Raw genomic sequence first — 27234 nt, forward strand, 5'->3', positions numbered from 1 at the left:
TGTGTGCTTGAGCAAAGCATTTTAAAGACTGCTCTTCATTTAGCGACACCTAATGACAGGAATAATTTGTGACAACTCCACTTCAACAATCGAAAAAAAACTTCTCTGTCAATCTCGGTAACCAGCTCTCCGTCAAGAGCCTCTACAGACTACAAGTATGCAAATGACAGACTACAAGTATGCCTATGCGAAACTTCCAGTAATAACCTATCAAGGCTTTGACAGTCCGAGAATAAAGATTTAACACCAAAATTGATCTTCGAAGCTCGAGAACAGAGCAGATCGTTCAAATAAAAAATGAAACCGCAATGCACAGACACGAGCAAGCGTCGAAAACGTAGCCTAACTTATTAAAATAATAGGTTAGCCCATATGGACAAAAGAGAAAAACTGCAAGTGTGCTACAAACTGATTTGATCATATTCAATAGTGTATTGCACAATAATAATAGCATAATTAAAAATCAACTCAAACGTTTTCGACACGTGGGCTATGTCCTCATCAGGAATTACTTAGCCTAAATCTGCAATAAGTAATTCCTGATGAGGACACACACACACGTACGTGTCGAAAACGTTTGGGTTGATTTTTAATTATATTATAGTTCAACATGTCATCAAAAAGAAAACACGTGGTCATCTTCAGAAGATGATGACCGATGTATATTAATGTAGCTATAAGTTAGAACACCTGATTTTTTACGTTTTTATTAAAGTATAGCAAAATAAGCAAAAATTTATGCAATCACATGAAGACAATAACGAATAGGCTGCTTAAGCAATCTTATTTTCCAACTGGAGCTTATAATCTCAAACCCGAAATTTAGGTTGCTTTTCTGAAACACTTATCACAATAGATCTATCTAACGCATTGTTAGTAACCTGGGAATCGCTATTCAAGTGATGCAGTAGCCTGCATTTAGCAATCGAGCTTGCATTTGAGTAACAATAACGAAAGTTTCACTTTTCCTTATAGGCCTAACTGAGTTGACGTAGCTGTGACGTGTTTGACATCATCAACTTGCTTACATTTTGAACAAATCATCTGCATTGTCGCCTTTGTCTCTTCTCTCATCTTCCTACAAACAAAAAAATACTTTCAGATACTGCCATTACTGGTTCCTTATTTTTCGAACCGGGACTTCGGATAGGTAGCCTATTGGTGTTGTGTGTTGTAAATGAAGTCAACAGATTTGATTTGTTTTTAAAATGCGTTGCTCAAACGCACGCCCCAAGAGTCGAACCAGCTTATTACTTGATCTTTTCGCTTCTTCCCATACAAAGTCAAGCGCTTCATTCACTGGACTATCGGGGCGGAATTGATTAGTTCTAGTCACAAAATTAGCCTCTATAAAATTATTTAGTTTAGTTTTAGCTGGGCATGCATGTAGGCTACTGCGTTGATTAGGCTATTGATAATAATACTATTATTATCACCTTGACGATATGTTGTAGAATATCGGGTTGAGACACTCGCTGATCCTTAAAGTCAGATATTCACAAACGGAAAACCACCAATTAATAACAGCTTGCGATTGACTTGCAGGAACAGTAACAGCATGGAAATGGAAAGCTGAAACACAATAGCAATAGATCGATTAAGATATCAATGTTAGGTGTTTATTGTCTATCACAAAAAGCAAATTTGTCTCCATTTCTGAGAAACTGTCATTTGGATGACGCCTTCGTAGGCCTACTCGACTACTGTAGATTGACTATTCTTTGAAATATTTTAAAGACCTCTGCATTAGTGCATTGTAACGATAACTTTTTAATTTTGCACTCTTTGGGACAACATGCAATAGACGGCGAATCACAGAGGAAACACAACGTCAACAGATAGTTCCAAGCAGCAGCGAAGGGCATGCGGTCATCGAGTCTGTTCCCAACTATTTTGATGCAGGATCAAGTGTCTTACAGAATCACTCTGGAGCGGCATCTACCGGACGAACGTTGCGCGATCCCACCCACCACTCGTCCTCGCATTTGTTTTACATTGACTTGCAATCATGGCTGTGGTGTCAAACCTGAACCATCTTGTTTCAATTATGCGCAGCAACGTTGACAAGGAGGTCCGGGGAGTAGGCTACGTTTGGACCGGAGATGATTTTTGGAGGCCATAATCTTTCCAAAGGAGATCGACAACTTGAAAAAAACCACTGCGTATTCTTTCGATATTATACATTTTTTTAAATCTGTTGATTTGTGGGCCCGAGGATTTTATTTTATCATATTTACTTATTTTATTTTTATATTATTTTATTATTTATTGGTACCGCGCCCAAATTGTCGTCACAACTACCAGATTTATTCGATTTCTTTCACTTTGTTAGTTCCGTTAGCTCAGTCCGCCCCGTTAGCTCGGCCCCTTTAGCTCAGTGGTTACGCGCACGGCTCAATATCACGCCGCGCTGGTTCGACTCTCGGGGTGTGCGCTTGAGCAACTCACTTTTAGGACTGCTCTCCATTCAGCGGCACTTGGTGAATGGAATAATTCTCCGGCAACAACACTTCAACAATCGGAAAACTTCACTTTGTCAATCTCGGTAACCGACCTGCGTCAAGACCCTCTAGTCTACAAGTATGCGAAACTACCAGGAATAACCTATCAAGGCTTTGTCAGTCCTAGCAGTGGCGGCTCGTGCCATGGGGCTGCAGGGCTGCAACCCTACCTGAAAGAACGAGAAGAGGGAAAATATGCTTTCTTTTGTGTTTGTCCGACCCGGTTACTTTTTTCACTTACGAATTGCTTGTCGAAAATTAAAATATTAAAAGTTTAATTTAAATATTAATAGCGGTGTTTGACAACACCGCTATTGGGCAAACTGCTCGGTAGGCACTTTTACATCACCCACTCGTCAAAGAGTGCCTGCTTTTCAATGTGAAATTGCTTTGTGTTTTAGTCACAATTTCGACTTGTTAAAGTGGCTACCATTAAGATCCTTCTTGCACTCAGTTCAGTTGCAGAAAAAAAAATAGTATTAGCAGAGGGTGGGAATCGAACCCACGAAATCAAAATTACTACTCCTCTGCCCTAACCATTAGGCAACGGCAGGCCTGCAACCAGCAAATATTTTCGGGGGGGGCATTTAATTTTTATCAAAGAACAAACATTAAAATGATGCACTGTGACATTTTTATGTTAATGTCCACGCTATTGATAGAGTGTGTGGCACTACCAATCTACCATATTACGGTTCAGTGGTCATAACTTATGTCAATCACGTTTTTGTTTAGTACAGCATTAAAGGAAACTAGCCTTTGTAACCTTTTCTCAATTAGCTATGACTACCCAAGGAAGAAAATTACGATAATACAGTAATGTGTTCAGTCGATTACAAATAAAATACAACATCTGTAGTCTACAAATTGCATTGGCACGACTGGAGTCATAAATTAATCAATAACATATATTTACATCAACATAAACAAACAGATACATATGAATATTCATAGTACATTTCATATTGCATAGAACGCTTAAAAATTTTTCAAAAAATTTTGGGGGGGGCAAATGCCCCCAATGCCCCCCCTGGTTGCGGGCTTGGGCAACGGTGGTTGTGGTGAAGCATTCAGTTAAACTTCTTTGTATTAAAATTTTTCGATCAGAATATCACGTGTCGAGTCACATGACTGAAATCAGCTGAATCGCGAATGAACATGTCACGCATGATTGCGTACCTTTTCGACGAGTGGGTAATGTTAAAGTGCCTACCAAACTGCTCTGCAGCCCGAGATTCTGGATTTCAAGCGCTCTGATTGGCTAAAAATTATCTTTGAAGCTCCACCTCTTTTGGTATTTTACAGCAATTTTTGAATCTGTTGAGGCTGCATGAAAAACAGCCCCACCTAACCGAATAAGGGAACGTTCAAATATTACGTAACGCCTTCGAGGGGGAGGGGAGGGTTTATGCAAAACGTTACGTTAGCGTCACATTGGGGGGAGGGGGTTCAAACAAAACGTTACGTAACGCTTTCGAGTACGGAATGGTAGTTTTTTGTGCTGAATTCGTACTGAAAAAGCGTTACATGAGGGAGGGAGGATTGAAAAAAGCGTTACGTTGGCGTTACATGGGGGAGGGGGGGGGTCAAAAATTCGGAAAAAAAGCGTTACGTAATATTTGAACGTTCCCTAACTTTACAGACTTTTTAAAGTTAGTTTTTATTTCGCAGAGTAGCGATGAATCTGCAATATTTTATGGATCAACATCTAAAATAAATGCAACTTTAACTTCACACCTACTGGCAATGTTTTTAGGCTTGGTGAGAAAAAAATTTCCTATTTCAAATAATTGCTTTTTAAGAACAGGTTATAGGCTATTGGCAGAGTAGAGTCAAAGCAATTAAAAAGGCAAACGGTGAATCATTTTCCTTTCCGGAGAGCAGAGTATAAAAATAGGATTTAGGCTAGCCTAGCTTACTCTTTTTATATACCTACCGTACGTCAAAGACATGGCATTTATATCTAGCATTTGATCATTGGCCTTTTTGAATTATGTTGTCATCTGGCATCAACGTGAAGTTATACGTCAACAACTAGTAGGCTACACTCAGTAGCGCTAACAGGGAGATCTAAGAGGTGCTTTTGTATCCGGGATCGAAATTATTTAAGGTGCCCGGAACCTTGAAGGAATTAGCCTACCTCGTATACTTTGGATATAGGCCTAGTGCGTTTGTTTGATTTGGGACCTGGGGATCACATTGATACCGGCCCAAATAACCCTCTTAACAGCCCTGGCTATAGGCTACTACTGCCGCTTAACCAACTTAAAGTTTAGAATTGATGTAGCCTATTAGCCTAACACAAACTAGGCCTATTATTGAATTATAGTTTTGATCATACCCGTTCTTGGGATGTATCCGACTAAAAATGAGCCAACAATCAAAGAAAGTTGAAGGATCATTTGTCTTTCCTTGACACGTCTTTTTGCTTCAGTCGAATCAGGATTGTTCTTGAAATGTTTACCTAAAATTCAAACTATTATTTTTGTTTTCAACAATTTACGCTAACAAATAAATAGTTTCAAACCAAAGACTGTAACTTTACATCAAGAAGCAAGCATAGGCTATTTTTTAGGAGCCAGCATGTTTATGCTTTGGTGTAACAGTTAGAGAAGATGTTAAAAAGAAGAGAGAAAAGAATCCACAACCATACCTTCGAAACTCTTCAATGGTTGGCTCCTCTCTATGTTTAGCCTATGTGCTAATTTCTATTGACCCGGTGTGCTGCTTAATTTTCAGTTATCAGTTTGTGTGAGCTAGTTAAGCAAGTTTCTCAAATGTTTAGATTTGTCCATATTCTTGTTGTGATAGTGTATTATTCTTTAGTATTTCTTATAAAAATATTTTTCTTATAGGCTTGAAAAAGGGCTGTAGGCTATGACTAGCCGAAAACGTTAGCTTATTGTTTTTTTGTTTTTATAATGTTAAATTAAATGCAGTGTTGTTGCTAGGTTATGTCTGTTTATGGTTTAAAAAAGTTACCTCTCTATCCAAATTGTATTAAAAAAATAAATTATTGAAATGCTTCGGTAGTAGTGAATGATTTTTGTTAAAATGGTAAGCTAAATTTTGAATTTTTAAACTAAACCTTCCACCCCAATTTTAATTTGATAAATTTGGTTACAAACAAAGCGATCTATGGTTACATACAAAGTGTGCATCTTGATGAAAAAAAGAAAAACATTATTGCACCATAATGCCTAAAAAGTGACCAAAATAAAATTATATTGATCAAAATTTTCCGGGGGCCAAGCTCCCCTCACCCCTATCTGACTTTGCTTTTTAGGACATTACATTTTGCATTGTCTGTTTAATTTGTAAATCTTAGCTTTGTTAAAATTCTGGTCCTTCTCCAACGTTTTTCCAGATCTGCTACTGCATTGCCGGCTAGATTGTTTACTCTTTGCTGAAATGATGAATGTGAATTTTTCACAATATAAAATGAATTTGCGTCTTGGTCAAAAGAGTAGGAGCTTAATGCTTACCTACAATCCCCCTTAAACCTTCATCCTGTCAAAACCATAACTTGCAGTCTTTTAATTACTGTAGGCTATGTTAATTTATTTAGTCTGAAGTGGGGAAAAAGACTATACACACTTATGAACTTCAAAATGGTTAAACTCAAATTCAAAGTACAGTAGCACACACATCTCATAATGGCGCCCTGGTATTCTCTCTTGCTTGTTCTACCAATACTAAATTTTACACAAAAAGGTAAGGGGCCTCTCCAAACACAACGACTCCAGGCACGTGGCAGAAGCAATAATTACGAGTAAAACGTCGCCGTCCGCAGGTAGGCCATGTCACGGAGAACAAAGAAGAAACAATGCAAACTCAATACCAGCACAATTACAAATCAAGAGGGGGCAATTAAGAAACCGGAACACGGCGATAACCTAACGCTTTCTTGTCCTATTTTTAAGGGCAATTACTAAACATAGGAGCCCACTAGTAGATTTCGGGGGAGGTGGAGGCAAGATGTTGCTCACACGGCCCGGGGTAAAGGCGAGAACTTCCTATAGTAGACTGACTGGCAATACAGACAACAATAAATAAGTACCTACTTTTCAGATTTGAGGTTAGCTATAGCACAGAATAATTACAGTAGGTGAAGCTTATTTTCACAATCAATTTCCAAATTGTTGATACGATTGTAAATAAATTCTCTTGTTCCATTTTTGTCCATTAAACTTATTTTTGCAAGGTTGCCTTGTAATCCACGTTAACTTTATTCACAATTGCAATAAAGAAGACATCGTATGTAAGCTAATGCAATTGCACCAGCATTGAACAATTGAACATGTCGCAAGTCCTGAATGTTAATGAAACATCTTTTGAATAGGTTCCCTAATAAACTCATATTAAAAGCTTCAATCTTTTTTGCTTACCTCTGAGTTGTTCCCTTTCTCTTCGCAAAAGGAACAACTTTACGCCGATTCCAAGGGACAAGATGATAACCAGGATGATAGGAATGTAGAATAAGATAGAGTAAGCGATCTTGGGGTAAATTGTAAACTCAAAAATTCTGCGTGGTCAAAGAATAAGTTGATCAGCCACAATAGCAGTTTGTAGCAGTTAGCTTTGTAATTATTGTTAAGTTCATCTGTAATATGTCATTGTAAGTGTAACAATTATACTAATATGATCCTTTTGGGTCAGTTTGTATGGGTTATAGATGGGCTGTAGATGGGCTACCTAGTAATGTCATACAAAAATCCAATACAAACCAGCTAAATTTTGTTTCTGCGTTGTAGGCCATCACAGTGTGAAGAATGAAGATACCGGGCTATGTTGCTCTGTTGGCAACGTACGTCTGCGATAGTTATAGCGCTATATTGAGAAAGCTGTCTTGGAGGAAACCTAGCCTCCTGTAGTCCCAAACAGCAAAATCTGTCATTTTACATTGATTCAAGCTGCAGACGTTGAATCAATGTAAAACTGTCTGGGGTAGACTACAGGTACTTTGATATTTGAACATTTATGACTACAGAATCATGTTATCATTTATGCAGCGTAACGCTGAAGACTAAAAGCCGCTAATAGCTGCAGGAATGAATCTTGCACAATACTTTACAGTTTCATATGTTTGCTGCTGTACAATTAGTTTTTAATTTAAGGCAACACAAAACTTAAAAGATGTTTTGAGTAGACTACCGATCAACATCTAAGGAACAAGATGGCCAGTTTGATCCAAGTACGCCATTCATCCTCATCCTTTTAAACGCTCCGAACCAGATAGCATAAGGAATGAAACCGATTCCAAATGTCACAACCCAAACTATTACGATAGCTATCTGAAAAGAATGTTAATGTCAGTGTCAGTCACGTTGACAGGGGGTCCAGGGGGTACTTTTAGACTCGTGCCTGGGATGATTTTAAAGACCCTTAACCTTTTCTAAGTTGCCAGGGAACTTGAAGAAGCCATCGCGTATTTACAGGATATAGTGCGTTTTTATTAAGAATGTCTTGATTTGGAGCCCTAGAATCTCATTGGTATCGGCCCAAAATATCCTCTCAACGGCCCTGGTCATTCCATTATTGGTTACCTTATCAATTTTAAGCCCACGATTCTCATGTTGTATAAGAGTTTGAAAGTTATTTCCTACTAAAGTTGGTATGGGACAACTTAAGTCAATTGTATTCTAAGTTACCACCGCATCACATGAGGGTTTAAAGCCAATGGCCTGTCCTTTTGCTACCTCGGATCGGCGATGTCTCATTCTTTATTTCACGTGTATAAACTTGAGTCTCAAGCGACTGGCAGTAACATAGTGTTGCGGCTACAACCGCAAGGTTTTTGAGTTTACGCGCACCTAGTACAAAGTGCCCATGAAATCTTTAAACTTTTCACAAGTCTTAAGAACGTCTGCGCAACCTTTGAAGGTAGTTCACAGTAGGCTGCCGCTGTAGGTCAACATTTTAACACACTTTTAGTGTTTAATTAAAGTGGACACTTAAAATGTATTGACATACGATTAGCCACTCCTGACGTAGGCTATAGGCTATAGTACGTCACGTCACAAAAATATCACCTTAGTTCTGAAGAGAGTGAACGAGTTGAAGCGATGTGGCCAGAAGACAGAGATGAATCTAAGGAAGGCAAACATCAAGATATGTATGGCAGTGACATAAGATGTCCATAGATCGGCTCCCCAAAAGATCTGGAAAACATTCCAAGCAAAACGTTCCTGAAAGCTAATAACGTAACGTTGTACGTTCGAATGTAAGTTGGTCTAGGGGTAACAAAGTTTCTTGTTGTTAACTTAAGCAGTAAATGTCAAACTACAGGAATTCATAACTTTTTCAGGGCTACCCACGAAACAATGAAGAGTATCGATGAGAAAATAGCAATCAATTGTGCTTGTTTCTGTCAAACCTTCTCTCTTTATCATCTTTTTTTTCTACATTTTTACAAAGATTATTTACGCAAAAGTTATATAAATTTGAAGGCCTGATGGATTAAACTGGATTAAGTAATGTTACTGGTTTGATAAGTAAATATGTTGTCATGTTAGTTTTTTTTCAATGCAAGTTTACAAATCTTTAGACCAGGGGTTCTTAAACTGTGGTCCGTGAATCCCCAAGGGGTACGCGGACCAGTTTTAGGGGGTCCATGAAGGCCCAATGGAAATCTTAGTGTATAATTTTAAAAATGGAATAAATTTTTCAAAAGAAAAAAAGATTAAGTTCAAACAACTAGGATATCCTATCAAACACAAAGCCACAACTTCATGTTCTTGTTGAAGACAAACAGCAGCATTCTAAACATTAATGAAATTAAATCAAAGATATTGAAAAACACTCTGCATTTGCTATTTCTTAAATTTAATAAAACCAAATTTTAATTTTATTGCGTTATGTACAATTCTTGCTGATCAAAAAAGTTTCTCGGACTAGGCTACAAAGGGGGTCCACGCAAACCAATTTTTTTTAAGGGGTCCGCGTTAAAAAAGTCTAAGAACCCCTGCTTTAGACTATATTCATATTGAAAAGATTGAGCTACTTTTTATTGGCTTTTTATTGAAGTTGGGCTGAAGATTTAAAAATAATGTGGCGACATGGATATTAGCAATTGTTATCCAGTTATTGCTGAAATCTCAGTTTAAATTGTTGTTGAATTCAGTTAGGCTTAATATATATATTTTTTGTGCTACCCAATGTTTCAATTTGATGATTTGGGACACTGACAGGTCTATGAATGCAGATTAAAGTTAATTCAGCCTTGTTTTGCCGTTATACGTTTTGTTGCCTGTGTTTTCGTACACGGCCAAGTTGATCACTATAGAGTTATTAGACTGTACTACCTTAGAGATTGTGAGTAATTTTATATTTTTAAAAATATATACGACAAAAGATGGGCAAATTTTGAAAAATTTGGGAAAATTTCGTTCGCTCCCCCAAAATGTTTTACTCTCCCACGGTTACGCTTATTTTGTTTGCAATTCTATTAGAAAACATCTGCTGATCACTCTATAAGCGAGAAGCTTAAGGTTGCATTTAATATTTCATAGTCCCAAATTTATTTATCTTAGGTCTATAACTTACTGTATATCATATCATAATCAAATATAGTTATTACTCTCTAAAACCTCTTCAGCCGGTTTCACCCTAAAAAGGGGATCATCAGAAGATCCTTAATCGAATAGAATCATTCCTATTATTTTAAAAATAGAATCAAAAGATTCTATTTGAATAAGAACCTTCTGATGATCCCCCTGTTTGGGTGAAACAGGCTGAAGAGGTTTTATAGAGTAGGGGAAGGTGGGGCAAGCAGGGACAAAAATATTTAAATAGCCATATTTTAGGTAATTCTCAATGGATCCCGACTGTTTTTTTATACACAGGCGTGCAACAACTCATGAATGTTCCAACTCAAACTTTATCAAAAAATTCTGAGCAATGGCTGAGTTATAGCAATTTTTTATTTTTTGAAAATTGTCCCTCTTTGCCCCCCATCCGGGGCAAAGAGGGACAGTTTCTTTTTTTCCCTGAGGTTTAAATTTTTGAATATTGAGGGCTCAAAACCAAGAAATTTGTTAGAATAGATCAAAATCAAATCCTACAAATATAAGTTGTTTAATGATTATTAATAAGCTAAACCCATGGTCTAGGCTTAGGCTACAAGCATTGGAATCACTATCCAACAGCAACCAAGCCATTAAATATCCACTTCACTGCTTCAGTACATTTATTTATTCATAGGCCTAAGTATTGCCACAGGCAAGATTGACTTTGGGTCTATATTAAAACATTAATGGAAATATACATACACCTCCACTGTCCCTGCTTGCCCCATTCTGCATGTCCCTCTTTGCCCCAAGCTAGTCCATTAAGAAAAATTAACTTAGCTTGCTTTGTCTCAAACCCATGACCTAACAACACAAACCCATGTAATAACTGGCCATTGTCATTTGAAACATTTCGCCCCGTAACACTTCATAAAACTCAAAGAGTTTTGTTTCAACTTTTTAAAATTTAGGTGCAAAACCGACTATCAACAACCGCTGTCACCTCAAATCATTTTTTATAAATCAATTACATCTGGTGCCAGTCATTCAAACAAAGTTTCCGATGAAAACTTTTTATTTTTATTTTATTTTGTATTTCAGGAGAAATTTGAATGTCCCTCTTTGCCCCGCGTCCCTCTTTGCCCCACCTTCCCTAATAACTATATTTGATTATTTGCTCTGCTTGACTTCTTGCTTGGCATTGAGCACTTTTTGTAATATTAATAGTATTCATTGCTTATATGACATCATATGTATCATATCGTATTATCTCACATATGGGCTAAATTTAACCTACATATTGTTAGGCTTAAACAAGATAGATTACAGCACTCTTTTGCTCACCTTACACAAACCATCCGTCCACTGCCAGTCTTCATAGCCCCAAGTGCGTCGATACACAAAAAGAGGACTAATCAAAGCCGATATCAGATCCGATACGGACAAGCTCATCATGATGTAATAAAAGCTTGACCTAACCAGAAATTACGTTTTTTATTTATAAACTTTTCAAAACACTAGTCTGTAAATGCCATAAGCTCCTGATCTACGAGAAAGATGCACGTGTTTTGGCCGCGTTGTGCTTGGTGAGACCATCTAAGAGGCTGCTTAGTCATCACAAACGTATTGCTGATTACATATTATACACAAGGAAGCTTCCAGACGTTTTTGGTTTCACACTTCAGCTAATTTGCAATAAAACAAAGTTAGGCGAACTTTTTATTGTAAGAAACAAGATATGAATCAAATCAACGCAAAAATACTGCCAAGAAAAAAAAATTTTCGCACTATAGTTTTTAAAGTTAGGCCTACTTTAGAAGACACATGCCCAAGGAGTCGTATTAACACAAAAGCGAGTTTAATGTTGCATTGGCGGGGACTTTTTTTATTAAAACTATAATTTTTCCGTAGGCTATACAGTCGTGAAAACAATCAGTGAAGCTGATTTTACGTTGACTGTTTACGAGTTGAATGCAAATATCTATTTGGAACTTTTATTATGTTTTGTAGTAGCCTATCTATAAACTTGTGTCTTGTAGTTCAACATTTACGTGGGCTGAAAAGAAGAACATCAGTCTTTGCGTCACCTTCAAGCATGTCGTTAAATGCTCCACCAAGACACGATAGCGTGTCGTGCCAATAGAGTCTTTTCAGGTCTCTAACACATTTTGTCACATACCATCAGTAGCAAAAAACACAATAAAGCATTTTTTCCTTGATGTGCACCGGTAAGGCTGTTATTGTCTTTGATACGATACAATTTCGTTTTAGTACGCTATGATCGTAGTTTAGCCGATTAAGGTTGTAAATTAAACAAATAGGCTACACTTTATGGGGTAAACTTTAATCACATCTGTGAATAATTGAAACTACATCTCCATTTGGGGTTTGGCATAAGTTGTTATGGTCTGAGGACCGAGTTTGAGACCACAACCAGCTGGTCAGGAAAGCTACACGCACCAGTTAGCAGGTAGGCTATATGTTAGGCTACTAAAGTCGTGAAAAAGTTGGTTGGATGGTTTGAATCTTTATCTTCGGACTGACAAAGCCTTGATAGGTTTATTCCTGGTAGTTTCGCATACATTGTAGAGGCTTTTGACGCAGGGCCGGTTACCGAGATTGACAGAGTGAAGTTTTCCGATTATTGAAGTGTTGTTGCCGGGGGATTACTCCATTCACCAAGTGCCGCTGAATGGAGAGAAGTCCTTATTATGCGTTGCTCAAGCGCACACCACGAGAGTCGAACCAGCGCGGCGTGATCTTTGAGCCAGGGCGCGTAACCACTGAGTCAACGGGGCGGACTAAATCGTAAAACAAATAAACTAAATAAACAAATAAAACAAAAAATAAACAGACACACTTTTTCCAACCACTTAACGTGATTCAATAATTTTGTAAATTGACAAACTTACTTCAGTCTTGAGGATGTCAAGACCACCACTATGGTGAGAATATTTGCAACAGTTCCAAAGATGCACAATGGAAATAATGTAGCTGCTGCAAATATAGCTCCACTTTGGCTGTATGGTGTTGCAAAGGGCCTGAGACAAAACAAAGTTTAAGGTACTTGTGCTTTCTTTAAACAAATTTGTTTTGCCTTTTTCCCGTTAGATTTTGCGTTATAGCTTATAGTGGTTTTATTTTCACATGTTTGTCCTGATCAGGCATAGAGGAACCACGTGGGCATCGGCCCACCTACTTTATTTTCTGGGTGGGCCTGGCTCACCCACTTTTGAAAGCCAAATTTCATTAAAAAGGTAGCAAAAACGGCAAATCAGAGGGGGGTTCCAAAAAAAGTCTTCACTCATTTGATAGACACTACTTTGATTATCTTTGATAGCTTAATGATGAAATCCAATCTTTAAACTTTTCTGTTGAGCCCACTATTGATGGACAGCACGTGTGGGTGTGGTTGCGTGTGATTGGTGGAGCAATCTATCAACCAATATAATTATTCTCTATGGTCGCTATGGTTTAATTTAAACAATGATATCATTACATATGCATGTGCTGTATAATGCTGCAGATTATTACTCCCACGTGTGTATTGTTGCCTTCTTATTGGTGTGTACATCGCCATATTCTGTACAGCGCTATAAAGTAATTTAACAATTTTGTAAATTATTATGCCAATTAAATGAAATAAAACATAGTAACTTTAGCGGGTTTAGCATACTTTATTTCACACAAAATATAACATAATTAAAATAAAATAAACTCAAACGTTTTTGACACCTAGGTGTGTCCTCATCAGGAATTAAATCTGCAATACATAAAATGAAAAATCGTAAGATAAATTTGACTATGCACTGTAACTGTAACGACACTCTGGACCAAACGCACAAACTGAACAAATGATACGAGAATGGTTGCGAGTAAATTATGCGGTGGGAAACAGATCACATGAGGTGTAGACTACAGGCATTGGACAAACAATTAGAACACACACAAAAGGAATGATGAGCTACAGGCGAATAACTGCTGATTGAGAGATGGATTGTTACGTTTGATTCGGCTTCCATGATCTTAGTCTGAAAATCAGATCTGCCTCGAGAGATGATTTTAAATTGGTCGATTGAGACATTGCCAGTGCAGGTTTCACAAGAGGCGATGTGCTCTTTAGTTGCACTTTTAGTTGTTAGGTTTGGGTTTAAGTGCTCCCCGGCCCTTGTCAACAAATGTCTGGTTGACATACCAATGTATGTCTGGTTTGCGTCACGCAAACAACTAAATTTATACACAACATTCGAAGAAAGAGCATAAGCTATAAAAGTTTTATAGCCTACACAGGATGAATGTCACATGAAAATTTCTTTTTTATCAGTTTAGCTACGTTTTTCGCAAAACTTGTTGAATCTTTTCCTAGAAAGGGTATACTAATAAAATTATTAAAATCTACTTCTTCAGGCGTGTCTTTTGGTTCATCAGCCATGAAGGTGTTTTTAAGACTTTATTGAAAAAGTGAGAAGGATATCCATTTAAATAAAACATGTTTTTTAATTTCTTGATTTCTTTCTGAAACAACTGATCATCAGAACACACCAAACGAGCACGAGATAACAGACACAAGATTAAACCAGATTTCCATTTGCTAGGGCATAGAGCGTTATAATTTAAAAGCAAACCATTGTTGGTAGGTTTTCGCCAGATCCAGGTGTCAAAAGCATTGTGTTTAATTTCAATATCTAAAAAAGCAATGGTATCATTGGATTTTGCAAGTGTAAATTTGGTATTTTTATGTTGCAAACTAAAAAGGTTTAAAAATTTTGAGCACGATCATGGTTCAACAAAGCAAACTCTCTACCAAAGCTGTATTACACAACAAATCAACAATGCAAACTAGTTGTTATTTGTGTTTAGCCTACTGTTTTTCTGACAAATAAACTGAACTACTGCCAAGAATACAAAGTTAAACTTACATTTTCGTAGTGTTGGTTTCGATTGAGTTCATCTTGATTTCAAGGAAAGAAAACCAAATTAAGTCCTTCTAATTTAGTACTCACATTGAACCACTGAAAGCTCTTATGACTTGTGTGTCTTTTAAGACAGCAAAACGGAAATAGAGTAGGTGATGCTATTTTATTCATTTACAAACTTTTAATAACTTAGTCATCACAAACGTAGTGCTGAATAAGCATTTTACTCGACACAAGGAAGTACCCACACATTTCTGGTTTCACACTTTAGCTAATCTGTAATAAAACAAAGCCAGACGAACTTTTTATTATAAGGGGAAACAACGCCATATAGTTATAGTTAATTCAACCAGTAATACAGTTAATGCAACCAAAAAAAAAAAAAACAACTGGGAAATTTCATCTCACTAATTTTTTTCTAAAAATCCATGTCAACCATGTCAAGTCAGTCCATGTCAACGGTACTTTTAAAAAAAAATTCCTTTTCTAATTTTAGTTGTGTCGCCTGCCCATATAAAGATGATTCTCAACAATAAGACAAAATGCACTACAAAGATCACACTTCCGTTGGCATTCTCCTTTAGCCTACAGTGCTTCCCTACCAGGGCTCCTTTAACCCTCAAAGAATCCAGGTTAAGCTTTCAACAGATAAATATGAGAATAGGCATATTTGTTTATGTGGGTTAGTTTGGAGCAGTTGGTGAAGTCGTAAATTTTCTGTAAAAAGATTTTTTAGAAAAGTGTTTCTATTTCAAATAATTCTTACAAAGTAATAAATTAATATCCTACTGAAATTGTGTAATTAAACTAGAAATACAGCATGTTATTTTTGCGTAACTATTGGTCTAACGACTGAAATTTTTTATTTTGTTACATTAGTGGTCCCAACCTTTTTTGGCTGCTACCCTAATCTCCATCCTGAAGTGAGCCAATTACCCCCACGACCAATTTTCAAAAACAAAAGTGTTTATTGCTATGTATTTCAAAGAACTAACTATGACAATCAAAATGCTATACAATACTGAATACAAGATAACAATGTGTGGTAAACATTCAATGCGAAGGTTGGGCCTGGACTTCAGCCGCCAGCTTTGTGATCCTGAGCTTTGTGGTACTGAGGGCGATTCTTGCGTCGCTTTTGACATCCAGGCGATTGCGCTTCTTTGTCTTCATTCTCAAGACAGTTGAAAATCCTTGTTCACAGCGATAGGCCCTATGTTGTTGAAAAAGATGTCAGGATATTTAATGCCTATGTGTCGCTAATGTTGGTGCGTCCTGGAGTCTGCTATACCAGAAGGGTTCTAACTTCTAAGCCTTTCCCCTTGAAATCAAGTTTCAACGCTTCGTTCATTCGGAGTGATAAATTTTTCATTGGCCGGAAAGTCGTCATCATCCACCTGGCTGTCATCACATGTGAAGGGATCAGTGCACCATTGGAGACTAGCCGACTGTAACCGTGTCCAAATTCGGAAAGTAGTTGTCCATCTTCTTGGCTAGCTGGCCTAAATGGTCAGGTATGTCCTCCTTCAACGCCTCTGTCAACTCAAGTCCATTGCCTCCGAGATACATGTCAAGCGTCTGAAACTGCGCCACTGTGCCTCTTCCAATTCGCTTGTTCCACAATTTAACCGTTGCGATAACTTAAATGCTGCTGTTGTGTTGAAAATGAATTCTTAGTTCCGCCCGTGAACTCACACCCATAGATGAGAAGTATAAAACAAATGATAACTTTAATGTACAAACGATACCACCCAGTATATCGTGGACGCGTGAAAATAGCAAGACAGTCCGACCCTCGTGTCGTTATCTTCTATCGTTGATCACGGTCTTTCGAAATTTTGTCGGGCGATCCTTATAACTACTAAATCGATTCTCAACAGAATTGGTACGTTCATGTACTGTAGTTAACTAATGTAACATTAAAATTATGAATTTCGCTAAGAACAGACTTCATATATAGTACGAAAAGAGAAGAGAAATGATTCGAATGATAGCGTCATACTCAAAAAGATACAAGCTGCCTTTGCCGGCGCAAACTTCTAACTACGTTGGTTCAACGTCAAGATACACAGAGTAGACAAAATGTAAGATTTTGCTGACGCTCAAATAAACCGCTAAACGAAGCAGCATTCACAATAACAACACATTGGGCATTACGTAGCGGGTTTAGCATCAAAACAAACCAGTCAGTTGAGGTCAGTTGCCTAAAAAACTCTATTTGTGGCACAAATTATCAACGGGGTTATCAATCAGTGGGGACATTCTCTTTAAATGCTCGAAACAAAGGAAATAATTTGTTTTTCTTGTTATGACCCAAAGTTACTTAGACATCAACTTCCGATTTCGAAACTAAAAAACAATGATGTAATAAGGGTGCGAACAGTGAACGTAACACTCCCCCCTAAAATATGGAGTTGACAAACAACATATTTTAAAATACAAAAACGTTCACGTGACAACAAACACAGGCATCTTGTGATCGATGCAAACATAATGAATCCTAATGTTCGTGTTTGTGGTGCATCCGGTCGTAGATTTGCAGTTTTCTTCTTTCATCAGATGAACGTCAAACATTGTTCGCATGAGCATTGAGCAAGGCTCGTTTATTGTTTATAAAGTTCATATGCATCAAGCATGTCAGACTGTTTTATGTGCAATTCTATTTGTTGTCTTGTTTTCTGCCGGCTAGGGGTCGACGTCCTATTACCGTCGAACAGAAAACAGAGGACTGTTACTCGTGTCTATCTGATTCACAGATTAGACAGAGCTTGGTAACTAGCCGTAGCATGCTTACTGACGGTTGAACACTGGACTGCCGCAACGCTTTTTTCTTCCAGCGGCTTGAATTCATCTGGAATCTCAGAATGCTTTGCTTCAGGTGCCGTCGGCCAACAATCTTCCGGTTCCCACAGAAACTTAGGTCCGACAAGCCAACGGGATTGAACCAACTGATTTGCAGTTAATCCTCTCGATGCCGCATCAGCCGAATTGACTTTGCTTGGAACGTGTCTCCATTGGTCCGGCTCGGTGTGACGATGGATCTTAGCGAGCCTGTTAGCTACAAAGATTTTAAATCGCTTACGTTCATTAGCAATGCTGCGTCTGACAGCACACGAGTCTGTCCAGAATACAGACTTGAGACGACTTGGCAACTCTAGTTGTTCGCTCAACCATTTGTCTGTTATCGTCGCTAAAACCGCGGCAATTAATTCCAGGCGTGGAATACTTTCAGACTTTGGGGGTGTTACCCTTGCCTTTCCACACATAAAAGTACAATAAACTTGATCAGACTCGCTGACCAACCTGAGGTATGATGCCGTTCCATATCCTGTAATCGAGGCATCACAAAAATGGTGCAATTGGTAACTAATTACCTTTCCAAAATCTGGAGGAACAATGCACCTACGTAAACGCAATTTTGACAGATGTGGCAGTTGTGAAAACCACCCTTGCCATTCGGCACACTCGTGTTGTGCAAGTTTATCGTCCCATCCCAGCTGCTGCTGGACAATTTTTTGGTGCATTATGCGAGCAGTTAAAATGAAGGGAGCGGCCAAGCCCAAAGGGTCGTAAATAGAGTTAATGTGCGATAAAATAGCTCGCCGAGTAAACTCTTTATTGTCGATTGGGATGGAGAAATTAAAGCCAAACTCGTCTTGTTTTACATCCCAATATACTCCCAAAACCTTTTCACTTACTGTTTCTTCTAGCATTACATTATTAGCAGTTTGGGATCTTTTTTCTTCGGGAATTGTGTCCAGGACCTCACTGCTTGTCGATATCCATTTCGTCAAGTTGAAACCTCCCTTCTGCAACAACTGGTTAAGGCCTAATACGGTAGATTTTGCTTCTTCGATGGTTTCGACACAAGTTAGTAAATCGTCGACATAAAAATCATTTTCGACGATATCAAAGATATTTGGACCTTGTCCAGAATTAAAATCATTGGCGGTCCTTTTAAGGCAATATGTTGCAATACACGGGGATGAAGTTGCTCCAAATATATGAACGAGCATTCGATGGGTGGTTGGTGCTTGGTTAAAGTCACCGCCGGGTCACCATAGAAACTTCAAGGCATTACAGTCGTCAGGCTTTACTTTAACCTGGTGAAACATAGCTTGCACATCAGCGACCAGTGCAATAGGATTCCGGCGGAAACGCGATAAAACACCAACCAATGGGTTAACCAAGTCGGGACCTTGCATTAAGGCATCATTTAAGCATGTGCCGTAGTGTTTAGCAGCACAGTCAAACACAACCCTCACCTTATTGGGCTTCCGAGGGTTAAGCACAGGGTGATGAGGAAGATGCCACTCTGGCCCTTGGCATATAGTGTCGGCTGGCATTTCTTAGGCGTATCCCTCATCTAAGTAAGACTGAATTTGATCGACGTACTTCTGCTTAAGTACGTCATTTCTTTCTAAGCGCCTTTTCAAAGAACACAATCGTTTGGAAGCCATATGTCGGCTTCCGTCAGGCAAGACAACATCCTTTCTCCAAGGCAGTGGTGAACAGTACTGACCTTGGGTGTGGGTAACTTCATCTTCTAGCAATTTGAAGACATGCCTGTCTTCTTTGGACGTGGGACGTAGCGCATTATCCGGCTCGAAGTCCCGAAACCATGACCTTTGTATTGCTTTATCGACGTGATCGTCCATTTGAATAAAATAGGACTGCAATCCGTCCTTTCGATCGCTTTCTAAAGCGGGGCCCAGCAAAGACCGACCAAACGGTGTGAGAACGGCGTTTGGTTGTTTTCCATCGCCCACTTTCATTTCCAGAATCCTGTGAGCGTTTGGACAGTCAAGCCCGATTAGCATAGAAACCCGATTTTTATTAATTTCTGGAAACTTTAAATTGTGAAGATGAGGCAGTTTCTCCAAGTCAGCTTTGCTTAACGTTTCGTTAGGTTGAATAGGCAATTGTTTTACACAAATTATGTTGTTTAGATGAAACTTTGACGTTTCACTTGCAATCTCTTCCACGGTCATGTCTACATTAAACCGTTTTAGTGGAGATAGTTCTTTTGTTAATGTCGAAACGCTGACTTTTACTGGTTCGCCACATATGCCAAGTTGGCGTATTAGCTGCTCATCGCAAAACGATGCTTCAGACCCATTATCCAGAAAAGCATAAGTCTCGATTACCTTTTTTCCAGCCGCTACTTTCACAGGTACAACGGTTCGAAACCCTCTTGACGCTTGTTTAGAACAATAGAAGCTTGTGGTGTCTTGCTCCTTCTTCTTTGAAGAGACCTCATCGAAATTGCCTTCCTTGATGGGTTGAGACCTGTGTAAAATACGGCTGTGGCGTTTGCCGCAGTTTGTTACAGTGCATAAATAGTCACTTTTGCAGTTACTGCTAAAGTGAGGGCCGAGACATACAAAGCATAATCTTTTTCTTTTGACAAATTCCATTCTTTCTTGGACAGGCAATTTGCCAAGATCTCTGCACTTGTATGTAACGTGTCCCTTTGAGCAATACTCACACTGTAAACGTCGTGGGAAATCATTAAGCGAGGATTTCCTATGAGCTTGCTGCTTTGCGTCGCTAACATGCGGGTTACCAACAGAGACTGTCGCACATAGCTTTCGCTTCGAGAAGTCATTGTCACTCCGTCCCTTGCTTGAGGCTGAATTTAAAAAGGTAAACTCTTCCGGGTACGCTTGAAGAAGTTTAGATTTTTCCTCTACGAAAACAACAAAATCTTTAAAGTTTGGCTTACGCTCCTCGTTGTTGTAAATGGTTGCATACCTAACTTTCCACTGTTCAAACATCGAAGAGGGTAACTTTTCCGCCAATTTTTGCAGGCAATCGATGCTGCTGAGGTCGGTGTAGTCGCCTAACCCTTCCAACGTCATTAGACATCGCTTCAACCGATTAGAGAAATTTGAAATGTCTAATTTATTCGCTTTCCTAATATTTGGCGCTTTCATCAGACTATGCTGAAATGCCTCAGCGATCACTCTTGGTTTGCCAAGCCGTTCGCACAACACTTTGCGCGCTTCTTGGTAGCCCCTTTCGGACAATATTGAACTACAGTGTGCAACTGCTTCTTTGGCCGCACCCTCGGTGTGTTGCAGAAGCATGGCTAACCTTTACTGATAGCTGTAGTTTTTACCGTCTACGTTTTCAGTAAAGAACCTCACAAAGGCACAATATGATTCTGGGTCCCCATGAAAGGTGGGACATTCCAATTTGGGCATTACCATTAGTTCAGCAAATGTTGAGAGTAGATCGACGCTGTTTTGAGGGCGCAAATTTTGAGTTTGTGTCAACTGACCTGGCAAATTGTCTCCATTCCCATACCTTGAATTATCCATGTATGGTTGACGTTCCTCCGTGTCTTGTTGCCGGTAGGCTAGTAGTTGTCGTGATCATCAACATTGACGGGCGGGGAGAATCTTTGTCCTTGGTTTGAAGAAGTCACAAATGTCTGAGCAACTTGAAAGGGTTCACCAGACATATGAAATGTATTAGACCTATTAATGTAGTTTATAGACGGTGGATCCGTCTTTGAAAGCGACACTTTCGGCAAAGTTTCCCTTCGCGGGGCTTCAACAATGGCGCTTTGTTTCACATAACTTGACCCTTTTCTTGCAAGTTTACCTGAACTACCCGAGGGGTATGTCGGCGGAGCCAAGAACGTGTCGGAAACGCTAAGATCGCTGCCAACTGAGGGCGCAACGTTCATAGGACTAGTGAAAGGAACAGGCTCACCAGGCGACCGTGAAAACAAAGAAACAGGTGCAGTGATTATAGGTGGGGATAGAAATTCTCCCCCCGATTTAATTTCAGGCTCGTGTTCATTTAACGAATCAGGCTGGAAAATGTCAGGACCGTTAATTACTCTGTCTGCTGCTTCTGCCTTTCGAAGAGCAGATAAAGCTTCTAATCTCTTTTTTTGGCTATCCAAAAGCTGCATCTGGAAATGCTGCTTTTCTTCCAATGCGGCTTTCTCTTGTCGCAATTGGGCTTTCTTTTGGGACACTTCGAGGTCAAATTTATTTTGACTATCTATCGACAATAGATTAGCCAGCGCAAGCTCTCTATCTAATTTAGCTTGACGACGTACCCTTTCGGAAGCTGTCGTTGACGCAACCGATCGAACAGAAGGAGTGTAGATGAGAAGTATAAAACAAATGATAACTTTAATGTACAAACGATACCACCCAGTACATCGTGGACGCGTGAAAATAGCAAGACAGTCCGACCCTCGTGTCGTTATCTTCTATCGTTGATCACGGTCTTTCGAAATTTTGTCGGGCGATCCTTATAACTACTAAATCGATTCTCAACAGAATTGGTACGTTCATGTACTGTAGTTAAACTAATGTAACATTAAAATTATGAATTTTGCTAAGAACAGACTTCATATATAGTACGAAAAGAGAAGAGAAATGATTCGAATGATAGCGTCATACTCAAAAAGATACAAGCTGCCTTTGCCGGCGCAAACTTCTAACTACGTTGGTTCAACGTCAAGATACACAGAGTAGACAAAATGTAAGATTTTGCTGACGCTCAAATAAACCGCTAAACGAAGCAGCATTCACAATAACAACACATTGGGCATTACGTAGCGGGTTTAGCATCAAAACAAACCAGTCAGTTGAGGTCAGTTGCCTAAAAAACTCTATTTGTGGCACAAATTATCAACGGGGGTTATCAATCAGTGGGGACATTCTCTTTAAATGCTCAAAACAAAGGAAATATTATAATTTGTTTTTCTTGTTATGACCCAAAGTTACTTAGATATCAACTTCCGATTTCGAAACTAAAAAACAATGATGTAATCAGAGATGGGCGTGATCTTGATCTTGAAGATCACAAGTGATCTTGAAGATCAAGATCGTGATCTTCAAGATCACTTTTTTTTTTGGTGATCTTGATCTAAGATCACTTTTTTTGTGTGATCTTGATCTTGAAGAACAATAAGATCAAGATCACTTTAAAATTGAATTTTACTTCCTACATAGAGGCATTTTTTTAGAACTCGTACTGTACAAAGTAGGTAGTGGCAACTACTAACATTAAGCCACTGTTAATATGATATGTGCCCAACAAAAGACGATTTAAAGTATCCATCTAATCTGGTCAGTGTTGCCATTTCAAAATTGAAAAAGTTTTCTGTGTTGGTCATAATAAAGAAGTCAACTTCCGTGTACTTTATGTTGACGTATAATGAAAAATGATTAAATGTGAATTTTAAAGAAATGTTTGCTTTTATTGACCCAATTTTAGATGTTTCAAAAGTCTAGAATGGCGGTGTTAAAAAATCTGGATTCTAGCCGACTTTGGTCATGTAAAGTGGTCTATTGCAGCAAATCAATCAGACCAAGACTTGTTTAGGGTCTGAGTGTGGAGCGGTTTGTCAGACCGCAAACCTCTGAACTTTTATAATAGCAGACAACAGTATCAAAGTTGCCAGGTGGGTAAATGGTGCAATAAACATTTACATAATGCAGTGAAAGTTAAAACTACTTAGTAACACGAATAAAAACTCCCACATGAACCATACAAAAATTTGGTAAAAATGATGCGGTTCAAAGTTTATTTTTATTTATTTATTATAAATAAAAAGTATAAAACTAATTGCAAATTTTGCGACTTTTCAGAACTTAACCTCGGCCTTGGGGGTGACGTTGCGATTCTAAGCAAACTACGTCAACAATTGATAGGCCTATAATAGCAACAGTCACTAACTTATTACAATTCTTAAGCCAGCGATCGAGTAGTTAAAAATAAAAGTTAGCAATACCAACTATATACCTTTACCCAGATTGCTTATAGTTATTATTTTTTGCAACATCATTGATCAAAAACTTCATTTTTTTTCAAGTAGGCTACACAAAAAGTGATCTTGAAAGTGATCTTGATCTTAAAGATCACGATCTTGATCAGGGTTGCGATTTTTGCCTTTTTCGGTGACGAGGTCACTCGACACGCGCCATCACTATTCGACAAACGCTGTGCCTTACGAAAAAAAAAAGGAAAAAAAAAAACTGAGAGAGGAGTAAACGTCGTCAGGTCGAGAAACAATCGGGGGGGGGCATCACGTGATGCAATCATAAGAGTGCTAACTTACGTAAACTTTCTTGCGCCAGGTACTTCAAAGCAAGGTCTAAAAGCGACGCTTCACACGAGAAACTCCCAAGGCGTCAGCGCCGCCATTTTGAACACTGCGGGAGAATGGTTTGATCGAAGTTTCAACGCCTGGCATCAAACATTTCGCCACACACGTTTTGTGCTATTCGACACAACGGGTTTCTTTTATAGATAAAATAACCGAAGTAGGCTACTTTAATTGTCAACGTGTTTGCCAGTTTGTATTTATGTCTGACTTATGCACTTGTTGTACCAAGATTGCAGAAATGTTTTGCAATGTGAATAAAGAATAGTAGACAGATAAACACGGTTGCAACTCGGCTTCCTTCCACTAAAAGAGTTTCTGTGATTGCGTAATGGGCGATTTTGCATTTGCATTCACAAAAGCACACAACCCAGCTTGCAAAACCCGTCGTTTTTACATTGATTCAACGTCTGCAGACGTTGAATCGAAAAAACGAGAAGCGAAAAATATACTAGAGTAGTCTATCACGAGTCACGACCGCACTGTTTGATTTGTAGTGATGCAATAATACCAAAAGTAGCGATACGCACGCTGTTACGTTAAATAACTCAGGGGGAAAAGTAAGTTAATTTTGGGTTGATTCAACGTTCGAGTCAGCACAAATCTATTTAATTTTCCTGGTGGGTTACATTGCGTACCCAGACAGCAAAAATCATCATTTTTACATTGATTCAACGTCTACAGACGTGAAGTCAATGCAAAAATAACGAATTTTGCTGCCTGCGTAACAATGCCCAAGAAGAAATTTACGTTTGTTTTACATTAATTCGACATCTAGCGACTTTGAATTATCATAAAACAACGTTAATTGTTCAACCAGGTACCGGTAACAAATTAATATCTCACTGCGAGATGATTGCCTCGATTTACGTTTACACTAACATAATTTCAGCACAATTGAGATACTGCGGGCAAACACGAGTCTGTTTGATAAAGAACTAGCTGTCAGAATCGGAATCATAAGACGCTGTACGGGAGGATGAAGCTGTCACATCGTCACTGGAATACTTGAAGACACAAAACTGCCCGTTCATGAACGCTCAATGCCATATGATCAGAAGCATTATTTTTCTTTTCTGCCGAAGAACCGTTTATCCAATTTTGTACTACTTTTTTAACTTGACCCCGTAGCTTTTCTAATTCCGATTTGTTTCCGTCATAAAATTCTTTACAAATTTTGCAAAATACCACACTAACTTTTCCTTCTGTTTGATAATCTATGGCAGGTAAATTCCACTTTTAAACTGTATCTTCTTTCACGATGATTTATATTCGCAACGACACCGGTAAACATTAAGCATTCGATGAAAGAATAACTTTTGCGTAACAATAAGCCGGTATTTAAAAGGTTGCAAACTTTTTACAGTTCACAAGAGCATTGTCAGCGCATAAAATAGCTTGCGTGATGCTCTGGGCTACCGCCGTGTGACACGCGATGAAGAAGCGCATAAAATTTCGTTTGATTAAACATTAAAGCACACAGCAATTGTCGCAGCAATCCAAGGAGTGTTGATTTGGCGACGGCAATGTTTTTGCCGTCGTAGATGGAATCACTCAACCAGCGTGCGATTAAAAACTTAAAGTAAGTGACTCTGATACCACACAAATTGTGCGGTAACTCGTGGCCAAATGCTTATAATCTGATTCTTGTGACGTCATATTACTATTCGACAAACAACCGTAGAATTTTTGGTCGTTCGACAAGAAAGAAAAAATCGCAGCCCTGATCTTGATCTTCAAGATCACATAGTTTGGTGATCTTGATCTTCAAGATCACCTATTCTTGGTGATCTTGATCTTCAAGATTACCAATACTGGTGATCTTGCCCATCTCTGGATGTAATAAGGGTGCGAACAGTGAACGTAACAGCTGCTATACGGCTACTTTGGTGTCGATCACAGTTACATTCTTGCCTTGAATTAACAGATTGCCTTTGTTCAATTTACCAAAGATATCAGCCAGGTAGCACAGCTAGGAGATCCACTGTTGGTTAGAGAAGTATTCAGCCAAGTCGGACTTCTTTTCTATCAGAAAAACATGGACAGCCTCACGAAGTTCGGCCAGTCGGGTTATCACTTTGCCAAGAGACAGCCAGCGTACTTCTGTGTGGTACAGTAATGCTTCGGAAATTTCGCCCAACTTCTTGCACAGTTCCTTGAAAAGACAGCTGTTCAATTCCTTCGCTTTTAATTTTATAAAGTTCACAACCTTCACTGTTTCTAAATCGGGTCTCGTTACCCCCCAAAAACAGGCAAATCACCCCCCGGGGTAATTTACCCCCAGGTTGGGAACCACTGTGTTACATGAATATTACACAATTAAATTGATTTTACGTCTAAACGGCTGATGTTGAAATGCATATCATTTTTCTAACTTGTGTAAACTGTCTTTTGGCAGCATTTCACTTAAATATCTAGGCTACCGTATACCAAAACATAAAAATCATAGTAAATAGTTGTTGGGTTAAAGTCAAGTCACATGTAGACCTAATAAAAGCGCTACAGTAAAAAAGAATGTTCAATTGAAAACATAGGCCTAAGTAGCCCTGGTGGAAATATTAACTGATTTTAACATGCCAAACAAAACTGATTTAGCGTGAAATGTGGTCATAATAAAATCGGCTTGGTAACTATGACAGCGTTACTATAGTGTCAATATTCAATGACCAGGAAGGAAGATGTAGTCCACTTCTGTAAGTAGACAATGAATACTGCATACCAATAGTCAGTATGCGAGACCATGAGCGTAGACAGAGATTGGTTGGTTGGTTGTGAATCTTTATCATCGGACTGACAAAGCCTTGATTGGTTATTCGGTTATTCCTGGTAGTTTCGCATACTTTTAGAAGCTCTTGACATAGGGCCGGTCACCGAGATTGGCAGAGGGAAGTTTTCCAATTGTTGAAGTGTTGTTGCCGGGGACATATTCCATCCCTTAGGTGCCGCTGAATGGAGAGCAGTCCTGAAATGCGTTGCTCAAGCGCACACCCCGAGAGTCGAACTTGCGCCGCGTAGTTTTGAGCCTGGCGCGTAACCACTGAGCTAACGGGGTAGGTGTTTACGAGATGAGATGTGTCAAGGATTGTTTTCAATTTGTGATGCCATCTTTAAAACAGTGTTTTCACTTTCTTGATCTTTGTTTCAACTAATATACGGTAACACGTTTTACCACAAAA

General features: G+C 38.8%; 3 protein-coding genes across 3 annotated transcripts; all 3 read right to left on the reverse strand.

The window, feature by feature from the left end:
* Nucleotides 1–439: 439 nt before the first annotated feature.
* LOC145768409 (growth hormone secretagogue receptor type 1-like) lies at nucleotides 440–15141 on the reverse strand. The gene is made up of 9 exons (XM_082579894.1): nucleotides 14929–15141; nucleotides 12922–13050; nucleotides 11354–11483; nucleotides 8534–8662; nucleotides 7656–7795; nucleotides 6890–7026; nucleotides 4843–4965; nucleotides 1437–1572; nucleotides 440–1078 (listed from the first exon to the last, which is right to left on the reverse strand). The coding sequence occupies exons 1-9, from the start codon at nucleotides 14958–14960 to the stop codon at nucleotides 970–972; spliced, it is 1065 nt and encodes a 354-aa protein (XP_082436020.1). The 5' UTR covers nucleotides 14961–15141; the 3' UTR covers nucleotides 440–969.
* Nucleotides 15142–17675: 2534 nt separating this feature from the next.
* Nucleotides 17676–18941, reverse strand: LOC145768854 (uncharacterized). Its single transcript, XM_082580459.1, has one exon. The coding sequence runs from the start codon at nucleotides 18939–18941 to the stop codon at nucleotides 17676–17678; it is 1266 nt and encodes a 421-aa protein (XP_082436585.1).
* Nucleotides 18942–19274: 333 nt separating this feature from the next.
* Nucleotides 19275–20786, reverse strand: LOC145768855 (uncharacterized). The gene has a single exon (XM_082580461.1). The coding sequence runs from the start codon at nucleotides 20784–20786 to the stop codon at nucleotides 19275–19277; it is 1512 nt and encodes a 503-aa protein (XP_082436587.1).
* Nucleotides 20787–27234: the final 6448 nt, after the last annotated feature.

The sequence above is a fragment of the Aplidium turbinatum genome, chromosome 4, assembly GCF_918807975.1.
Source record: "Aplidium turbinatum chromosome 4, kaAplTurb1.1, whole genome shotgun sequence".
Classification (NCBI taxonomy): Eukaryota; Metazoa; Chordata; class Ascidiacea; order Aplousobranchia; family Polyclinidae; genus Aplidium; species Aplidium turbinatum.

What these genes read in the sequence shown, in the direction of transcription:
- LOC145768854 (XM_082580459.1), bottom strand. Translation starts at nt 18,941, where the DNA reads ATGCTCGTTCATATATTTGGAGCAACTTCATCCCCGTGTATTGCAACA.
- LOC145768409 (XM_082579894.1), bottom strand. Translation starts at nt 14,960, where the DNA reads ATGAACTCAATCGAAACCAACACTACGAAAAT. An exon ending in GAAACCAACACTACGAAAAT is followed by an intron (nt 13,051 to 14,928) that starts GTAAGTTTAACT and finishes GTTTTGTCTCAG; the next exon opens with GCCCTTTGCAACACCATACA. An exon ending in GGACGGATGGTTTGTGTAAG is followed by an intron (nt 8,663 to 11,353) that starts GTGAGCAAAAGA and finishes AATGTTTTCCAG; the next exon opens with ATCTTTTGGGGAGCCGATCT.
- LOC145768855 (XM_082580461.1), bottom strand. Translation starts at nt 20,786, where the DNA reads ATGACGTTGGAAGGGTTAGGCGACTACACCGACCTCAGCAGCATCGAT.